Source organism: Nerophis lumbriciformis, linkage group LG27 (genome assembly GCF_033978685.3).
Source record: "Nerophis lumbriciformis linkage group LG27, RoL_Nlum_v2.1, whole genome shotgun sequence".
Classification (NCBI taxonomy): Eukaryota; Metazoa; Chordata; class Actinopteri; order Syngnathiformes; family Syngnathidae; genus Nerophis; species Nerophis lumbriciformis.
The window spans coordinates 27,947,501-27,968,937 of NC_084574.2; the positions used below are offsets into that span (position 1 = coordinate 27,947,501).

The following is a 21,437-nucleotide window of genomic DNA, read 5'->3' on the forward strand; positions in this document are numbered from 1 at the left end:
CTGACTGCCTCCCTCGCGCTTCCTGATCCTCGACTCCTCTTTTGCCCCGGACTACGACGACTCTCTCTCCTGCCTCTCGACCCCGCTTCCGCCCCTGGACAACCCTGCCTGCCTTGCCCTTGTCTGACAGCACCGCTCCTCTCAACACACACCTCCAACACTTACGGTAAAACCCTCCAGTTAAATTCTACATAGTCTTACACCATACACACTCTTGGATTTTGTCCCACTCCATTTCCTTAGTTCGTATATTTAGTATTGTTTGATTATTATATATATTTGGAATATATATATATATATAATAAAACATTGTACATACGTCCCTCTGGTGTCAGTAGCCGTCACCTCCCTCAGTTAACCAAAACAGAAAAGGTAGAAAAACACTGATGTGGACCACAAGGAAGTGTTTCAAATGTAGATACAAAATCATCATATGACCCCTTTTAAAGTGGCCCTGCTTATTGGACTATGGTACGATACTATAAATTCTTACCTGTGACCTCCTTAGGTTTGTTTTGTGGGCATGACTTCTTACAATCCAACACGTCTGTCTTCACTTGCCCCAAAGTTCGCAGTAGGCACGTTGCGTCAAACCCCTCATCACTGGCCTCTTGCAGTAACTCGAGCACCTGTTCATTCGACATGATAATTAAACCAGGTGATAAACTTGACTAAATAAAACGTGACTTACCTGAAGGCACTTGTAGGACTTGAGTTCACTCAGGTTCTCCCGCAGAAAGAGCAGATAAATGCTCAGGTCGTTGTAGAAGGGCGTGACCACACCCAAAGCACCGAAGCCCGGCAGCATCTCATAAGGCCGAAGGAAGCTGGAACTCTGGCGCGCTGGTCCCATGGCGGCGTACACCACCAATGGAGCGAGAAGAACATACACCCCCAGGTTGATGTAGCTGAGCAGCCTGAAGACGCCCACTGCCACAAGCTTACACTGGACAGCTGAGGGCACCGTGCTCTCATTCTTTAGCACTCCTGTGCGCAGGTCGCACGGAAACTCATCTGTGATGGAGGCCAGCCGGATGTAGTATCCCAAGTAGAGGCAGGCTAGAAAGAGGATGAGCAGCGTCAAGCCCCTGCATGCCAGGTAGATGACGACAAGGCGGTGAGCGAAACGCTTGGTCTTCAGATACTGCTCAACTAAGGGGTATTTGAAGCAACCCTCAGTCAACTCCAGAGCGCTGCTGCAGAGAAGAACAATACACACATGAGGGGCTGTCTCGCAAAAATTGTTTGCAAAAGCCTAATTTAAGTGTGAAATGAATGATATATACAAATACAGCATTATATACAGCAGGGCCGGCCCGTGGCATAGGCCGTATAGGCAAATGCTAAGGGCGCCGTCCATCAGGGGGCGCCACGCCAGTGCCACAAATGTTGGAGAAAAAAAAAAAAGAAGAAGTTGGTACTATTATTTCTAAATACAAAAAATAATCCCACGTTAATTAAAATGCAAAGTAAAGCCTATTTAATAGAAATATTATTTGTTACAACATTACGCCCCCCCCTTCCCCCCGCACGGTGCGCCCCCCCTCCCGTATCATGACTCTTTTTGGACGTCACCACATCAAAAAATCAACACAAGATGCCAAAACTGTCAGGTGCCCAGGGAAGAAAAAAGAGAAAAGAGGAGGAGGAGAAACGAGAAAAGACAGAGGTAGCAGGTAGGTAACGTTAGCCTACATGAAATTATTTGTCTGTTACAGAATGTGATAGTAACCTGGCTTTTTAGCATTAAGCTAATGTTACATGATTCGGCAATTGATAATCAATAAATAGCTAGTTCTGTTTTAACGTCGGATTAATATTGTGGAGGGGGCTAAATTGTTATGGAAAATAATAATGTAACGTTAGGTAATTACAGTACTCCCACCTTACATTCCTCAGGGACATTTCTTTCTTTCTTTAGTTTATTTCGAACATGAACACACTTACATCATAATACATCACACAATTTCATATCATTTCATTTTACATCATGCCCGAAAAGGAGTAGGAAGAAGCAAAGCTTATTTAATCCTACCCCTTTCCCACTTCAAAGCGTTTACAAATATATAGAATCATTTACTGACCTTTTTATATAATAAAATAACATCTATGAATTAGTATACAACAGTTTTGTAATATGTAATTAATTAATTAATTCAGTCATTATTAACATACTGAGATGAAGAATATCTTATTTTCAATAAGGTTGGAAGTATTTCTCATAATTCTTCTTCTTTGTACTCTGTAAGCACTATTATTTTGAACAACCTCTTAAACTGGATCATATCAGTACAATTTTTAACTTCTTTACTTAATCCATTCCATAATTTAATTCCACATACTGATATGCTAAAAGTTCTAAGTGTTGTACGTGCATATAAATGTTTGTATTAGATCTTTTAAGCAGGTGTTTTTTGTTTACAGTATTGCCTTCTGGTTAGCTAATGTTTGCCCTGCAGGTAATCGTCACTTTTCCACCCCTTTATATATTAGGTATAGTTGTAAGTAAAAAAAAAAGGTCAAAGACAAAGCTATTCGGGTTCTTGTGAGTATATACACTTGTGGGGGGGCGCCACCTAAAATCTTGCCTAGGGCGCCAGATTGGTTAGGGCCGGGCCTGATATACAGTGTTGGGTTAGTTACTGAAAACCAGTAACTAGTTACAGTTACTAGTTACTTTATTTCAAAAGAAACTCAGTTACTAACTCACTTACTTACACCAAAAAGTAATGTGTTACTGTGAAAAGTAACTATTTAGTTACTTTTTTTATTTTTTAAGGCTCCCATTAATGCCCTTTTAGCCTTCATTTCAGTACTGTTATTGCACTGGAGAATAATACAATCTGTTAATCAACTTGACATGCATTTGCATCACTGAATTCAGAAAGCAATGTGGTCTACACACAACACACAAAGACAAAGATATGTTTCAAAGGGCCAATTTATTTCAGGCCAGAACAAATTGACAAAAACTATTTTAAATAGCTGCAACATAATGGCACTTTAACTTTAACTTTAAGTAGATAGGATCTTTGATCCAAGACACAACTTACATTTAACTAAAATGTTATTTTCTTTGTGCTCGACAAAAGAAAAATATTGAGAATGTCTCCATGTTAAGAAACTCGACTTCTGGCTTCACCATGATGTCTTGTTAGTTGTTATGTGTGTGCGTGTGTGTGTGGCCCTTTAAGATATGACAGCATGTGAGGTGAGTGACGTCAGTGAGTGAGTGGGCAAGAGAGGTGAGGGACCGGCGACAGTGAGTGTGTGCAGGTGCTCTAGCTTGGTGGATGGCTGCGTCCAATAAAGTTACAAAGTTGCAACAAACCGCCGGCCTCGTCATTCACCCTCAGCTGAAAAGACCCACTTCCGGGTAAAGTGAAGGTTGTTAGCCCCGAAGTACATAGGCCCTGGAGGAACGTCTCCCCTGCGCCCCTCAACTACGGTCTGGGAGCCCCCCCGACCCCACCCACACATAGCACGCCTCTTCTCTGCATGCCTCTTCTTTTCCTTGTGACACAGAAGGAAGACACCGCAGCGCTGCAATAAAACGCACTCAGATCTTCTGTTTCTAGCCGATACTACATAACAAATAACGTAAAATAACGCAGTAATGCATCATGTAGTAACGGTAACTGAGTTACTGAATATAAAAAATAACGCGTTAGATTACTAGTTACTGCCAAAACTAACGGCGTTACAGTAACGCGTTACAAAAAACGCGTTAGTCCCAAAACTGATTATCTGAAATGGAACCTCGAATTACGAACTCCTTTATTTGCAAACTTTTCAATTTACGAACGGTTAAGTCATTAATTCATTTTGTGCTTGTTCATATTGAAGAGATTGAGGAAGTCTGCTTCCTACCAGAGCGAGTTTTCAATTGTGATGAGAAAATATGCCAAAACGGACTTATGTGACAGTGGAGAAGAAGACCGCCTATACCTATCATTTAGCAGCGCTACTTCCACACAGACACAGGATCCCTCCCCCTATCACCTTCCTTCTCTCCCTCTAGACCAGGGGTGTCAAACGGACGGCCCGACGGCCGCATCAGGCCCGCGAACAGGTTTAATCCAGCCCACGGCCCGCAAGATGAGTTTGTTAAGTATAACATGAGCTGCAATTTTTTTATGAAAGACATTGCTGCTCTAAATGTGTCCACTGGGTGTCGCAATAGCAATTCCAGTTTAACCCACGTCACACATGATAGTGTTTAAAGATGACGTGTCAGCTGACTTTAGGCGCTCTCTGGATTGGCTGCCGCTACTCCAATTGTAACGACGCACAATACCTTTTTTTTTTATTGTAAATGATCCACTCAGTAGATAAAATAACGAAACAGTAAAATGCAAAGTCAACATGACCATCATCTTTGTCGTTAGATTTCCGTGCAGCGCTCGCAGTTGGTTGACGGCACAATGTGCACCCTGAACTCCATTGTAAAAATGTGTGTTTCTACATTTGTTGTTTGTTCTATTTTATTTTATGATTAAATCTACTATGTTCACATTGGTTAAGTTTGTAGTTATTTTACCTTTAATTCAGCTATTATGGTGTCATTTTGATCATTGCTTTGATTATATTATAATTGTAATATTTGAATGATGATAAATTAATGTGTTGTGGCAGTTGTGGATGTCACCAATGCGGCGGTTTGAGGAAACTGTCAGGCTTGTCCCTGACAGTTTGACTGTGTTTTAGTTTTTTCTCTGTGTTTGTCTTAGTTTCCTGTCAGCGCTTTTATTTTGTCTTCATTTCCTGAGTGTCTCCCTGAGTGCTGCTTCCCCTCAGCTGTGGCTGATTGGCACCTGGCCACACCTGGTGTCAATCAGCCAGCTACTATTTAAACCTGCCTTCTCCTCCAGTCATTGCTGGATCATTGTCGCTACTACCTGTCTTAACACGTGTCGTTGTAGCTCTGTTTACTTTTGGTTTCACTCTGCTCATGTCCTAGTTCCTTCGTGTCACAGTAAGTGTTTTTGGTTTCTTGTCCACAGTTAGCCTCTGTGCTATTTTAGTTCATTTTGTTCTCCGCCTTGTGCGCGCCTTTTGTTACTTTTTTCTTTGTTGTTTTACCTTAGTGTATAATTAAATCATGTTTTCTCGTACAATGCCTTCCGCCTTCTCTGCATCTTGGGGTTCGTCACCTACAAACTCTGACATAATGATCCAGCCAAATTCGAATCTCGCAGAGATGTCCATGGCGGAGAGGCTTAACAAAGTTTTGGACTTAGTGGCTAATCTGAAGAAAAGTTCGGCCGCTTTTCAAGCCCTCTCCCTCCCACCCCTGTCGTCTGTGGTCCTATCTGGGGACGTCTGGGATCCGTCCCTTGGGGGAGGGGCTATGAGTAGCAGTGCAGCTGGGGAGACACAGCTACTTCTCGCCCCAGTGGGTCTGCAAGAGACGGCGCCATCATCTCCGGTGGGTCTGCAACCTACGGCGCCACCATGCACTCCGGTGGGCCGGCAGACGCCACCATGCAGTCCGGTGGGCCGGCAGACGCCACCATGCAGTCCGGTGGGCCGGCAGACGCCACCATGCAGTCCGGTGGGCCGGCAGACGCCACCATGCAGTCCGGTGGGCCGGCAGACGCCACCATGCAGTCCGGTGGGCCGGCAGACGCCACCATGCAGTCCGGTGAGTCTACAACCGACGGCACCACCATCCTGTCCGGTGGGGCAGCAGCAGACGGCGCCACCATCCTCCTCTCCGGTGGGCCAGCAGCAGACGGCGCCACCATCCTCCTCTCCGGTGGGCCAGCAGCAGACGGCGCCACCATCCTCCTCTCCGGTGGGCCAGCAGCAGACGGCGCCACCATCCTCCTCTCCGGTGGGCCAGCAGCAGACGGCGCCACCATCCTCCTCTCCGGTGGGCCAGCAGCAGACGGCGCCACCATCCTCCTCTCCGGTGGGCCAGCAGCAGAGGGCGCCACCATCCTCCTCTCCGGTGGGCCAGCAGCAGAGGGCGCCACCATCCTCCTCTCCGGTGGGCCAGCAGCAGAGGGCGCCACCATCCTCCTCTCCGGTGGGCCAGCAGCAGACGGCGCCACCATCCTCCTCTCCGGTGGGCCAGCAGCAGAGGGCGCCACCATCCTCCTCTCCGGTGGGCCAGCAGCAGAGGGCGCCACCATCCTCCTCTCCGGTGGGCCAGCAGCAGAGGGCGCCACCATCCTCCTCTCCGGTGGGCCAGCAGCAGAGGGCGCCACCATCCTCCTCTCCGGTGGGCCAGCAGCAGAGGGCGCCACCATCCTCCTCTCCGGTGGGCCAGCAGCAGAGGGCGCCACCATCCTCTTCTCCGGTGGGCCAGCAGCAGAGGGCGCCACCATCCTCTTCTCCGGTGGGCCAGCAGCAGAGGGCGCCACCGTCCTCTTCTCCGGTGGGCCAGCAGCAGAGGGCGCCACCGTCCTCTTCTCCGGTGGGCCAGCAGCAGAGGGCGCCACCGTCCTCTTCTCCGGTGGGCCAGCAGCAGAGGGCGCCACCGTCCTCTTCTCCGGTGGGCCAGCAGCAGAGGGCGCCACCATCCTCTTCTCCGGTGGGCCAGCAGCAGAGGGCGCCACCATCCTCTTCTCCGGTGGGCCAGCAGCAGAGGGCGCCACCGCCATCCTCCCCGGTGGGCCAGCAGAGGGTGCCACCGCCATCCTCCCCGGTGGGCCAGCAGAGGGTGCCACCGCCATCTTCTCCGGTGGGCCAGCAGAGGGCGCCACCGCCATCTTCTCCGGTGGGCCAGCAGAGGGCGCCACCATCGTCTCCGGTGGGTTCTCCCACACCGGCGGACGAGCCGCCTCGCCAATTGCGGCGGCGTTCAACTCGCCGTTGCCACCTAACTCTTCCCCGCTGGTTGCGGGGACACTTGGCCTGGTGGCCCACCTCCTTGTCCTCCCTCCACCCTCCCGTGACTTTGGACTTTTTTGGGGGGGGGTTCTAGAACGTCTGGTATCCGTTATAGGAAGGGGGGCTACTGTCAGGCTTGTCCCTGACAGTTTGACTGTGTTTTAGTTTTTTCTCTGTGTTTGTCTTAGTTTCCTGTCAGCGCTTTTATTTTGTCTTCATTTCCTGAGTGTCTCCCTGAGTGCTGCTTCCCCTCAGCTGTGGCTGATTGGCACCTGGCCACACCTTGTGTCAATCAGCCAGCTACTATTTAAACCTGCCTTCTCCTCCAGTCATTGCTGGATCATTGTCGCTACTACCTGTCTTAACACGTGTCGTTGTAGCTCTGTTTACTTTTGGTTTCACTCTGCTCATGTCCTAGTTCCTTCGTGTCACAGTAAGTGTTTTTGGTTTCTTGTCCACAGTTAGCCTCTGTGCTATTTTAGTTCATTTTGTTCTCCGCCTTGTGCGCGCCTTTTGTTACTTTTTTCTTTGTTGTTTTACCTTAGTGTATAATTAAATCATGTTTTCTCGTACAATGCCTTCCGCCTTCTCTGCATCTTGGGGTTCGTCACCTACAAACTCTGACAGAAACACTCGGTTGCTTTTTCAAACACGTCTTTAATGAACTGCCAACATGACAATGGTGAACAGGAAGTGCTTGGAGTTTAATGGCATCGTAAAAACACTGATACGAAGTCTAAGTTCATGGTGTTTTAGAAACGGCACCAATTTTTTCCTCAGAGTTTTGTTAAATCTGTCAAGACTTGGTCTTTGGCTTGGTTTGTTCTCCCGAGGTGCAAGTGAATTGGACTGGTCAAGGCTTGAAGGTGGGTACATGATTTATTTAAACTATCAAAAAAAAGAATAAACGAAAAGCGCGCACAGGGGCGGAGGTACAAAACTAAACTATAAACACAAAACTTGCGCCTTGGCAGAAACTATGAACAATTAAACAAAACACTAACTGTGGCTTAATAAACAAAAACTTACTTGGCATGGACATGAAGTGCGCAGAGGTGGACAGAGTGTGACAGGGGGCATAAATACGGGGATGTCGTCAGGACGAACAACAGAAAATGAAAAGCTTACCGGTAAATAACACAGACATGATTAACGAAAACAGGTGCGTGACTCAAAACGTGAAACAGGTGCGTGATGTGACAGGTGAAAACTAATGGTTGCTATGGTGACAAACAAGAGTGCACAATGAGTCCAAACGTGGAACAGGTGAAACTAATGGGTAATCATGCAAACAAGACAAGGGAGTGAAAAGCCAGAAACTAAACAAAACATGACTTAAAACAAAACATGATTACACAGACATGACAAAATCTAAGTGTTTTGCCAAGAAGATTATTTGTAATATGTACATTTTCACAATGCGCTTGTTCTATTTTTGGCCACAGTAAAACAAAGAAAACAATTTTGAAGTTTAGCAAAATGTTTAAAGTTAAGGATTTTTGTGATTGTTTGTGAGGGCACCAAAGGGACTTCTGTGTGTCTGCACGTGTTGGCAGAGCAGCGCATTTAGGACTGTTCAGCTTGTTGTTGTTGTTGATTTAGCTTGTTTAATAAAGGAACGTTTGATTCATCCCCTTATGTTTGTTTGATGTACAGTACTGTATCACACTTTATGTTGTGTTCAAAGTGCACAAACTTTAACTAAAATAGGGACTTTTGGCTGGAACCCATTATTCATATTCATTCACATTGTTCCTTGTGGAGAAATTTGCTTCACTATACAAACTTTTCGATTTACGAACCCTTTTCGAGAACCGGTTACATTTGTAAATCGAGGTTCCACTGTATATAAGTACAGTAGTATTTAGTACCTTGGTGCATCATGGAGACCGTCTTTATCCTTAGCATCCAAGGATGCCAGATTCTTTGCCAGTTTAATGGCACGGTTATAAAAGCGGTCAAGCTCTTCCATGATGAAGCTGAGGTCCGAGGAGAGATGTGGGGTTGCGGAGAAGCGCCAGAAAAGGGCAGGGATATACAGAAGGATGGCCAGTGAGAGCAAGATGTATGGAAAGAACTGTAAACAAAAACAAAAAGATAGGTTGTCTTGAACTTTGTTTCAGATCTAAACAAATGCTCATAGGTGGAATTAGTCCATTTTGAAAATCATTCCATTGATACATTGTCATAGGGAATAGGGGTACTGCCCTTTTTTGGAATTGTGCTCATGATCCACAATCCTTTTGTGAGACAAGAGTACACCTGTATTTCCCTTTTCTAACAATGCAAAGCATGGGGGTGCAGAGGCTACATAGGCTTTTTGTGGCCCTGAACAAGATTTTGTTGGTGGCCCCATTTTGGTCTTCATTATTACTTGTGTAACACGCTACAGCTGACTGCAGCCTAGTGAGTAATGATTTTTTTAATGTTCTTGCTTTCAAAATTTTAAATTTATAACTAAAAATGTGTACATTGCTGAAATGTATTCATCACGGCCTGGCCTGGAACCAATTAACAGTGATAAAGTGATTACCGGTATTTGGCAAACAAGTAGATTTAGCTATGGGAGTCTGAGTGAGAGTGTGTGCATAAAAGACAACCCACAAAAATGCAGTTCAAATACATTTATAATTAAAAATACAGTATTATGTGTTATGTAAAGCTTTTATTCACTTTAAATTCTCATGTATGAACAATAAACTGTCTTTTTTTTTTACAACCAGGGAGGAAAGGAAAGTGTTCGATATCTTTTTACGCAGTGAAGCCTATTCAAAACTGCTATGAAAAAAGTAAGCAAAACACAGTAAATAGGCAAAAACAATGACAAATTATGTTTTTAGACATTATATCTTTAGGGAAAAGGTTTGGCTACATTATAAACTTAAATAATTGTCACGTGGGGCAACAATATCGATTTAGCATGGTTAAAATGCAGGTCACGGAACATAAGTGGCGGTTTTTAAATGTTTTTTAGAGCGTTTTATAGGTGGAGTAGATGAATCCACATTACCTGCATTGTTAGCCGCCTCTTACTAGCAGTTTTTAAATATTTAGAACTAGGGATGTCCGATAATGGCTTTTTACCTATATCCGATATTCCGATATTGTCCAACTCTTTAATTACCGATACCGATATCAACCGATACCGATATCAACCGATATATACAGTCGTGGAATTAACACATTATTATGCCTAATTTGGACAACCAGGTATGGTGAAGATAAGGTACTTTTAAAAAAATGTATAAAATAAAATAAGATAAATAAATTAAAAACATTTTCTTGAATAAAAAAGAAAGTAAAACAATATAAAAACAGTTACATTGAAACTAGTAATTAATGAAAATTAGTCAAATTAACTGTTAAAGGTTAGTACTATTAGTGGACCAGCAACACGCACAATCATGTGTGCTTACGGATTGTATCTCTTGCAGACTGTATTGATATATATTGACATATAATGTAGGAACCAGAATATTAATAACAGAAAGAAATAACCCTTTTGTGTGAATGAGTGTACATGGGGGAAGAAGGTTTTTTGGGTTGGTGCACTAATTGTAAACGTATCTTGTGTTTTTTATGTTGATTTAATAAAAAAAAATAATAATAAAAAACTATACCGATAATAAAAAAAACAATACCGATAATTTTCGATATTACATTTTAACGCATTTATCGGCCAATAATATCGGCAGGCCGATATTATCAGACATCTCTATTTAGAACGCACAGAAATGCGAAAGGTATGTGTTCTTGTCTCACATAACGATTGTGGACGATGGGCAAAAAATGTCTGTCCTTTTTAACTCTAAATCTGATAATACACATATTGAATCGCTCAAAAATTTCATTTTTGTACTAAGCTGAAGATGATTCATTTTGATAACAGGAGCAAGTTTTTTTTTAAATAATTAGCAAATACATGAACAATAGTAACATGCTGTTTATTTTAATAGCATGTTGACACAAGTACTACGTTAATTAATACACGTTTGATGAAACCTGATTATATGTATGAGTGTATGTATATGCGCATGTACAATATGTGTGTTTGTACATTGAATATGCGTCTGGATGTATGTACCCTGTGTATGTGCGTGCGTGCGTATGTATGAATGTATGTATGTATGTACGTATGTATGAATATACGTCTGTATGTATGTATGTTTGCATGTACCATATATTTGCCTCTCAGGTACAGCCACCCAGACAGACACTCTTTTAATCCAATATAGTAATGCTGCCTGAGGCTGAGCCAACCAGTGGCAACGATACTAAACAGTGCACTCTGAATGGTTTAGTCTCCTCTAGTAGCCAATAATACTGTAGTATTGATAGTTTTAGTTTATTTAGCCATTTATATGCTTGAAAATGCAGAACCAAACAATTGTGGAAAATGCTTTTAAAAAATATCGATATCCCCATAAAATATGCAATCAGATCGATGTGTAGGACACTTTGCTTATTATTATTTCCATTTTACAGTCAATTTGATCAAAATTCATTTTATTTTCTCAGGGTGCGAATGGCACTGATTGGTGGAATGGCCCATAGCTGCATATGACAATAATGCTGTAGAACCACCGATACTGTGTATTGTGTTACAATTTACCTTGTGAAGCCATAGTGGTGAACTATCATCTTGTTGCTGCACTGCTGCCCAACAAAAGGAATCCACATATGCTGCCTGTCTCCAAGAGAAATTGGTGGGGGCGAAGCAGCTGATCTGTGTACCTGAAGGAAAACAATATGAGTATTTGGACGATATTAAATACGTAGTAGTCTAAATAGGCTATAAACAATGTGACAGTAGCCTATAAACTTTTATATTATTTGATTAAGTCATTTTCTAAACATTCACTTACTGGCTACATTATGTAAACATAAAAAAAAGGAAAACGATGCCTTATGATAGACATTTGTAGGTTTAACCTTTGTTCATGATGGTGTTTTTTTGAGAAGTGCTATTCAACTGGCTGCACGGGGGCCAAGTTTAGCGCGGGAATGACACCATACCAGCCCCCGAGTTCAGTTCAAAACTTGGGAGACAAACATTTTTACAGCAAATTCCAAAAAACACTACAGTGCTCCTGTTGTTTAGAGGAACTTGGACAACTGTAAACACATTGGAAGATCCTTGCATTGATATATTAACAGAGCGGTCCCCAACCACCGGTCCGTGGATCGATTGGTACCAGGCCGCACAAGAAATTTAAAAAATATATATTTTTATTTTTATTTTTTATTAAATCAACATAAAAAACACAAGATACACTTACAATTAGTGCACCAACCCAAAAAACCTCCCTCACCCATTTACACTATTTCGCACAAAAGGGTTGTTTCTTTCTGTTATTAATATTTCTGGTTCCTGCATTATATATCAATATAGATCAATACAGTCTGCAGGGATACAGTCCGTAAGCACACATGATTGTATTTTTTTATGCCAAAAAAACTAACAAAACCATAACAACCTCTGTATATTGGAACTTAAATGTTGGCGTGAAAATAGACATGGAGTCTCTCCTCCAGGATAGCGCTATCACTTTTTTGCATTCCGAAGTCTGAATTTATTGCCTCTTCTCGTGAGAGAGTTAACCCAGTCTACATACAAATGTCCAACTAAGGCTTCTTAATTTATTATGGGCTCAACCATTATTTACTTAAACCTGGTGGTTCGCTTTCTCCAAGGTGAATATAAACATTCACCATATGTAGAACATAATATGAGTTGATTAATTCAATTCACTAGCAAACATGAAACACTGGGATCCAAACTTGGAAATTACATGCAGTAACTGAGGCGTTCCTCAAGGCACCCCTTTAAGTCCTCTCTTTTTATGTGTATGGATGTTTTTTGTAATATGATTTTTGTGTGCAGTAAATAAGTAGCAGAGTGTTTACTTCAGATGCAGTCGGTATGCATTTGCTCAAATTCTTTAGTTATACTACAAATGTAGCAGTGTTCCTCAAGGCTCCATTTAATGTCCTCTCTTTTTCATCATTTGGGCTATTCAACTGGTGGCCCGGAGTTCAATTAAAAAACTTGTGAGAGACTCAAATTTTTTCAGCAGATCCTTAAAAAGACTAGAATGCTGTCATTGAGATTATCTTTGACTATAGCGTTTTTACAAAAGGTCCATGAAAGCAGCAGAACGCTTCTATAACTCGGACAAAAACGAATAGACCCAAATCAAATGTCTACTGTAGAGGACGCTGGTTCTCCAGAAAATACAAAATAAGACTTGGAGGCAAAAGTCTGGTAAAGTCTTTAGCTTTTTGAAAATGTGGCCCCCAAAAAAACTTAGTTGAATATCCCTTTTGTAGACCGCCATAGTGAAAGGTTATCCCTAATATGTTGCTCGTCTCTGTGGAGAGCAAAGTTTGGGCTTCGCTGCTTAGGCTGCTGCCCTTGCAACCCGACTTCGGATAAGCGGAAGAAGATGGATGGATGGATGGATGGATGGATCGTATAACTAAAGCCCTACTGCAAACTAGCACTATTTGACAGTGTCCTCAAAACAAGGCATTATTATGTTGGTTAAGGCAAAATGACTAATACAGCTCTTCATAATGAGCTCAGTAGTAATTAAGTAGTAATTATTTTGTTTAGCAATTAAGATGCCTCTAACATAAAGGGAGCCGTAACAAAAGGAGGTTCAGCAGGGCACAGATGACCCAGAAAGCAGACTGCTTGTGTTTTTGTTTGTATTACTTTAGATAATGTGGACTTTTTTCATTTGTCAATCCTGCTAACATACCACGCCAGAAATGGAATATGTTGACCCTAAAAATAATAAAATATCCTCCTGGGAACCAACGTCTTCTACAGTGGACATTTGTGTTTAGTCTATTTTTTTACCAATTTGGGGGGGGGGAATTTAGCTCTGTTATGCAAAGCACAAATGTCCACTGCAGAGGACTCTGGCTTTCAAGAGGATATACAGTATATAAGTGGAAAACAGAGTAGCTGAATGGTTAGCACTTTAGCACTTGTGCCACAGTGCAAAAACACGCAAAGTAATCTGTCTCTACATGTCAGACCTATGATTGACAGATGATCATCCCAGGCACTGCCTCAAGTCATCTCCATCTTCCTTCTGACCATGAACAGGACTTGCAGTGCATGATGGATGGTTGTAATAAAGTGGCTCTCTGCTTGGTTTGCACAACCTTGAATTAAACTACCCTCAATCTGAAATCTTAATAAACGACCATTGACACATAAGCATTTAACTAGCGAAGGCTTTAATGGTTTTATAATATTTCATGTTTTAGTTATGTAACCAATCATCATGGTACTGTTTGCTGCTCATGGTCACACTTTCATGGCTCCTGGGCATGTGTGGGTTTGTTGAGTCCCTCTAAAAACGCTGGTACTTTGGTTTCCTCACGCCCCACTTTTCCAGTCATCTGTTTATTTTTCCAGCAAAAGTTTGCCCCGATGTTCAGTTATCGTACGCCCAAACATTGCGCATAACAAACTAGTCCATCTGCCCACATATCATTTTTGTTGAATCAATTGCCCAATCGAAGCATCTCACGCATTGGGGACCCAGTCCGTTTTTAAAATTAAATACAACTGCAAAATAACCCACCATGGGACAAAGAAACTTGCAAATTGTAGCACACTACCGTGGAGCTGTGAAGTCACGTCGGTGTTGATGTAAATAAAGTGAGCACACAGTTGTCTTAGATTTAACACAAGTGCCAAAAATTTGATAAAGAAGGTGAGAAACAATACTGAATTCAGGAAAGAACTCGTAGCAAAGTACGAAGGTGGCATCTGCTTGCATCTTCCTTCCTTACATCCCTTTCACTCAACGCCGTCTTCGCCAACAAGAGTCTTCAATATGTAGATGTAATGTTAAATGTTCATTTACAGTGGTACCTCAACTTAAGAATGCCCCAACTTAGATAGTGTTTTGAGATAAGAGCTGTCTCTTAGCTGATTATGCTTTAAGTTGCAAGCAAAAATTTAAGTTACAAGCATTAGTTGGTGTAGCAAATGCCACAGTGAACCCCCTGAGATCCGCCCAAAACATCTGGTCTTAATCATTAGCTTTTAGTAAGAGATGGACAGAAGTTTCAATGAATTCAGTGAATTAAAAAAAATAAATCATCAAAATCATGACTGAGCATCAACTTTGCAAAGCAGTTGGAGCGTATCGCTGCTAGTTTGTGCCATACTTAAGCAGAATGAGTCTAACACCAGCCAAGATGATGAGCTTCCTCGCTTTCTTAAGCCAGTGCAAACCTGCGTTCCGGGCCAGAACGTAGTTACCTGTTCCCGTACAGTATGCAACTCGTATGAAGCTCTATGCGCTCTCTCTCTGTGTTTTCTCCTCCTGTGCATTGTCCTGTGTTGTGTCGTTCCAGCAGCATTCCTCCGTCCCCTGATTGCGAGCTGTGTGTCTCGTCTCCCCGTGTTCCCCTCTGGTTCCCTGGCTGCCCCTTCTAGATCTCGACCTCTCGCCTGGACACGGACCTTAGACACCTCTCTCTTGCACCTTGACCTCACGCCTACTCACGGACCTCCGAGCCTGCCTTGCCCCTCTTGGACTTCCACCTCTCGCTCAACACTCCTGGTAAGACTCCTCAGTTAATTTCCACACATAGTCGCACACCATACATAGTTTGGATTAATTACACGCCTCATTTCCCTTGTTTAGATAAATGATAAATGATAAATGGGTTGTACTTGTATAGCGCTTTTCTACCTTCAAGGTACTCAAAGCGCTTTGACACTACTTCCACATTTACCCATTCACACACACATTCACACACTGATGGAGGGAGCTGCCATGCAAGGCGCTAACCAGCACCCATCAGTAATAAATATAGAGCTAAACGACGTCCCTGCTGTCTGTGCCGTCTTCTTCCCTGTACACAAAACAATTGCATCATTATGCCTCACTTGTAGGTAGTGTCAAAATAAGTAGAATCCCCCCCCCCCGCAGCGCATGGCGAAACCGAAGGGCACAGTTACAAAATCAGTTATATAATTATGTGCGTAATCAATAATAGTACTCACAAACAGTAATCATGTATGTTAATCATAGTAAAGCAAGTGTGTTAAAACAGGTTAATCATATGGGAAGTATGTGTATTATCCTAGTGTGACAGAAAGAGAATACTTAAGATTAAACAGATGAAAAAGTAATGGCAAGTAGAAGAACGACCCTTGACACACTCCCATGTTTGTATAACCCTCCCATAGTGACTAAAGTCCATAACATGACACTGATAAGGAACATGTGAATTAGAAACAGATGGAGAGGGAAAAACTGGACGTTGGGTAAGTCTCTGGGTTATCCAGAGTCTGCCGGTCGACGGGTAGTAACAAGTATACTGTGGCCAATAGAATGTTAGTACGTGGGGCAAACTGAAACCATAACCTACTGTTGAGAATAATGTGATGTATTATAACCCCATAACAGGGAGAGAGGTGGTTGGCTTAGGGAGGTAACCACCCAGAAGCGAAGGGTATGTAAGGATGTAGATTTCGCTATTATACGGGATTTGTACTTCGACAATGCATCGGATGGACTACAGAGAGGACTCTAGACCTGCTTGGACAAAGAGCACTTTTCCAACTTTCTCGATTCGACAAACAAGAGACTTTTCCCCATCTGATCTCCCCCTGCGACAAGAACAGAAGAGGAACAGGATACGACTTCTGCATTCTGGCAACAGAGGACTGACTTCCGAATCTACCAGAGGAACAAAGGCGCCCGGGCCACGGCTCTTGGCCGACACCACTTCTCCTGCTGGCCCGCTCTTCTGCTGACGCAGTCGAAGCCTGGATGTGATCACCGGGCCCGGGGACCAGTCCAGCCTCTTCTAAATTATAGAGACACTTTTTTTGGACATTTTCGGATTTTCCCCGAAGGACCTTGCACAGTAAGATCCAACCGAACTTCCATTTGAACTGAATTAGATACTCATTGAGTAGCCATTTATTACATTTTTACAATTTGTCATTATTACCGTGAATGATTTATTGACGCTGTGCAATGCTTACGCTATTGAGCCTGCAATAAAAAGCATTATAAAAAGTATCAAGATTGTATCCCTTATCGTACCATTGCTTCCTTGACGTAAGAAGTTAGGACTCCTGTGTGTCTAACACCCAGCTCTGAAAGGTCACTCTAAGGCAGTCCACTAACAAATATGTCCTGATGGGCTTTTCTTTTCCCAGCCCTCGAATCTAACCTAGTCAGTAACAAAAGCCAAGATTCATTAGAGGCAAGCTACCATTAAACAGCGGGATTTGGGGTTTTTGACTCGGTTTTAAGAGATAGGCTTCTCTGCCGAGTAGACCACAAAAGGAAGCGGGACAGACGCTGAACCAACATAGGGTAGTTAGAACTAGGCGAATTGCCTCGCCCTCCAGCTGAGTAGAGCCTACGTCGGTGGAGCAGCCGGTAAGACCGTCTGCGCCGAGAGGACAGGACCCCTTTGACGGAGTGCTGGATTTTGACTCGCAAAAGTACTTTTTACGTCAATTACCGGAATCTAACAGTATATTTGAGCTCATTTAATTTCCTATGTCCTCTGTGTATTTCATTTTTATCTGCATTTCTCATGACACATTATCTGTATGTAATATTATCTGCATTTATCATAGTTGTTTGTGTGCCATGTTGTTCCAGACCACAGCAAACGTTACCTAGCTTGCATAGATTGTTATGAATCCATTCGAAGAAGACAGCCCGCCATTTCCTTTAACTTGGACACACACGTGGCGCGGTTGGGAGCGTGGCCATGTCAGCAACCTGAGGGTTCCTGGTTCAATCGCCACCTTCTACCAACCTAGTCACGTCCGTTGTGTCCTTGAGCAAGACACTTCACCCTTGCTCCTGATGGGTCGTGGATAGGGCCTTGCATGGCAGCTCCCACCATCAGTGTGGGAATGTGTGTGTGAAAGGGTGGATGTGGAAATAGTGTCAAAGCGCTTTGAGTACCTTGAAGGTAGAAAAGGGCTATACAAGTATAACTCATTTACATCTATACCTTTGGCCATTCTAAGTAAGTAATTTAGAGAAGTTATCTCACCCCCTGAGAAGCCTGCGTTTTACAAATGTTTTCCAATGTTGTAAAAATGAGTAGAATTTTTTTTCATTTTTTTTTTTTCATTTATTATTTATTTCAGGCAATGACATAAAAAAGTACAAAGTTGACAACACGTATAATATAAATGAATATAGTGCAAAAGGTAATGTATAGTATGTAATGCATGATTGTCCAGTATTGCCTGAAAGGGAGTGGGAATAAGATAATTTATTTAATCCCACCCCCAGTTCTCCATTCAGTGATTACCGTATTTTTCGGACTATAAGTCGCAGTTTTTTTCATAGTTTGGCCGGGCTCCAGGGCAACTTACATATGTTTTTTTCCTTCTTTACTATGCATTTTCGGCAGGTGCCACTTATACTCTGAAAAATACGGTATTCACATGAGTTTCACTCTTACTTTGTTCAAGGATTATAATACAGATGTTGTATCTTTGTGGCATTACCACAGGTAACAATAATTATTATACGGTAACAATAATTTGTATCAACAATAATTTGTATCAACAATGTAGGAATAATGAATATACCAACAATGGTAATAGACAACCATTGTTGGTATGGGCTATTACTATTACTATTATTCAAATGTTGAATATTACATTTCAACATTTCTGTCAATGAAGATTTGTGTCAGCCTGTGACACATAGTCATTTTGATAGTAGGCTAATATAGCTGATATAGACACTTATACCATCTGTTGACTTCATTATATCACTTATAGAAGGCTTTTAAATGTCTGCGGCTCCAGACATTTTTTTTTTTTTTTTGGTCCACAACATTTTGGGTTGCCGGCCCCTGAGTTAGGTAAAGGTTGGGGAAGAATAATTTGCACATGGAGAAATGCACACAAGCTTTTTCTTCCTTCATATCCTTCAGCAACAGCTGCAGTAGAGGCGTCCTGTAACTGTCTGGGCGTGATTTAAGTAAAAGGGTGGGGCCTTTACACTACAACATTTATTCACACCTATATAAAGGAATGCACATATTTTTATAGTAACAGTATTTATGTACTGTATATTTAAGAGGAACATGCATTATAAGCATAATAATAATAATAATAATTCCTAAAGATCGTGTATTAAATTCAGGATGCGTTCAAATTCACAGCAACTCACCTACGGACACCTCCTGAGCAAAAGCGAGCGAGATGAGAAACAAAGGTAGTCCCACGGCCAGGAAGGTGACTATTTTGTCCACAGCCAGCTCCAGGCGCATCCCTTTGTACTTAGCCTCCGTGGGGTCTTTCAGCAAAAAATCCGAAAAAACATATTCTGTAGCTACGTGTGCAATCGCCATGGTGCTTTAAGCAATTATTAGATTTTTTTTTTAATTTACCATAAATAAAGTAGAGCAAATAGAACAAGAATCTACAGAAGTATGCGCAGCTATTGTTCATACATCTATCCACTGTTCAACCTGCTGTCCCGCTACTGTAATCCTCGTACAGCGGCCACTAGGAGGCGCTAGTGGCTACCAGTCAGCGAGCAAAATGAAGCAGTGCTCGCTAAGATTCACAAATTATTTATTTAACCAAATAATTACCTACTACGTGAACATGTATTACCACCCCTAGGCTGTTTAATAAAAAAAAAATACAAACAAAACTATTGGAATATGAACGGTACGAATGGATGGCAAAGCAATAATGAATATTGTATAAATTACACACACACACACGCACACAATATATATATATATATATATATATATATATATATATATATATATATATATATATATATATATATATATATATATATATATATATATATATATATATATATGTATGTATGTGTGGGGGGAAAAAATCACAAGACTATTTCATCTCTACAGGCCTGTTTCATGAGGGGGGGTACCCTCAATCGTCAGGAGATTTCTCCTGACGATTGAGGGTACCCCCCCTCATGAAACAGGCCTGTAGAGATGAAATAGTCTTGTGATTTTTTTTCCCCACACATACATATATTGCGCTCTACTACGGTATCGAGCACTATTTTTTGGATAACCTTATTAAGACATATATATATATATATATATATATATATATATATATATATATATATATATATATATATATATATATATATATAAATAATGTTATAAAACAAGCATTTTTTTAAAAGTGCTGTCATGTCATGTTGGTTTTCCCCACTTGGAATCTGGAACACTTAATTTATTTTGCATAATTAAAAATTGGAATCTTTTTCATCTCGTTATGTGAATCATAAATTACTTAACTATTTATTGATGAGACCTTTACTTGTTTACTTGAGTTAAATAAACAACACGTACTTTTGATTCATTTACTCGACCATTTATTTATTTATTTACTTTTGTGTTACAGATTTAGTATGAACACATTTTTGATTGATTGATTGAGACTTTTATTAGTAGATTGCACAGTATAGTACAATTGACCACAAATGGTAACACCCGAATAAGTTTTTCAACTTGTTTAAGTCGGGGTCCACGTAAATCAATTCATGGTATAAATATATACTATCAGCATAATAAGTCATCAGTCACACAAGTTAATAATCAGAGTATATACATTGAATTATTTAGAAATTAGAAATTGAAATCCAACAAAAAGGTTTAGGAATACATAAGCTGTGCTTCTTTCTACTCCTTTTCGGACATGCTGCAATGAGAAACTGGAAGTTTGTGATGTATTATATTGTAATTGTATGCATGTTTGAAATAAACTAACACCACAACCATAACCATTTTGAAAATTACGACAGTTGGGGGTGCTTTCCGGCAGACGGAGGTTACAAAAAAAGGTGCGGGTTTTCATGTCGTGCGGGCTGAGTGGAGCAGTCTGTTTGAGAAAGATGTGACAAACGAGACCTTCTCAGGTATTTAAACCACCATTTATCCAGACGACGCCTGATATTGTTAACGAGTGCTGGTGGTGACCGAAGTGCCCCTTTTAAATGGCGTACGCGTACTGAAAGTGCCCAGTCGTGTGCGTGCAACTCTGCTAACCTTTGTTAGCTTCAGTGTACTTGTATCACGTAACACCGCCAGATACATGTTAAAATGGATTAGATATAATATATTGGTTTAGCTAGGTTACCTGGTTTAAGTTAGTTGTCTTGTTAAGAGTCAGTAACCTAACACGTATGGATACTTTCGATAGCTTCCAGCTAACGGGCTAGCAAACGTTACAGTCTACATTGTTTACTTCCTTAGTGTCCAAAATCCAACACGTGGGCGCCCGCGCTTATTTTTAAAAATGATTTATTGTTTTCTAAACCACACGATCAGACGTAGCCTCACATCAGAACAGTCACACTTTATTTGCTTTGTCATTTATAACACAAAGCTAAGATGTAGGTAGTTTTCCCTTTTTATATATATACATATATATTGCATAGAACGAGGGTGTGCAACCCGCGGCTCTTTAACGCCGCCCTAGTGGCTCTTTGGAACCTTTTCAAAAATGTATGAAAAATGGAAAAAGATGAGGGGGAAAAATATATTTTTTTGTTTTAATATGGTTTCTGTAGGAGGAC

The 21,437-nt window shown here is 41.7% G+C and overlaps 2 protein-coding genes across 6 annotated transcripts in view; one reads left to right on the plus strand and one right to left on the minus strand.

Moving 5' to 3' along the window:
* The window catches only part of LOC133624331 (pannexin-1-like), a 22,210-nt gene extending 2,875 nt beyond the window's left edge, over positions 1-19,335 (minus strand). Inside the window, exons 1-5 of one of the 2 annotated variants that reach the window (XM_061987821.2) lie at positions 19,035-19,335; positions 11,450-11,571; positions 8,709-8,914; positions 692-1,193; positions 494-629 (exon numbers count right to left, since the gene is read on the minus strand). In XM_061987821.2, the coding sequence (XP_061843805.1) occupies positions 494-629; positions 692-1,193; positions 8,709-8,914; positions 11,450-11,571; positions 19,035-19,215 (1,147 nt within the window). In that variant the 5' untranslated portion in view covers positions 19,216-19,335. Of the gene's footprint in view, positions 1-493; positions 630-691; positions 1,197-8,708; positions 8,915-11,449; positions 11,572-19,034 lie in introns of both variants that reach the window. The other variant, XM_061987820.2, reaches the window with a different exon arrangement.
* Positions 19,336-20,630: 1,295 nt separating this feature from the next.
* Positions 20,631-21,437, plus strand: part of LOC133624570 (meiosis regulator and mRNA stability factor 1) — a 30,247-nt gene continuing 29,440 nt past the window's right edge. For all 4 annotated transcript variants that reach the window (XM_061988241.1, XM_061988242.1, XM_061988244.1 and 1 more), the window contains exon 1: positions 20,631-20,777. The gene's annotated coding sequence lies outside the window, so the exon portion shown is untranslated. The remainder of the gene's footprint in view (positions 20,778-21,437) is intronic.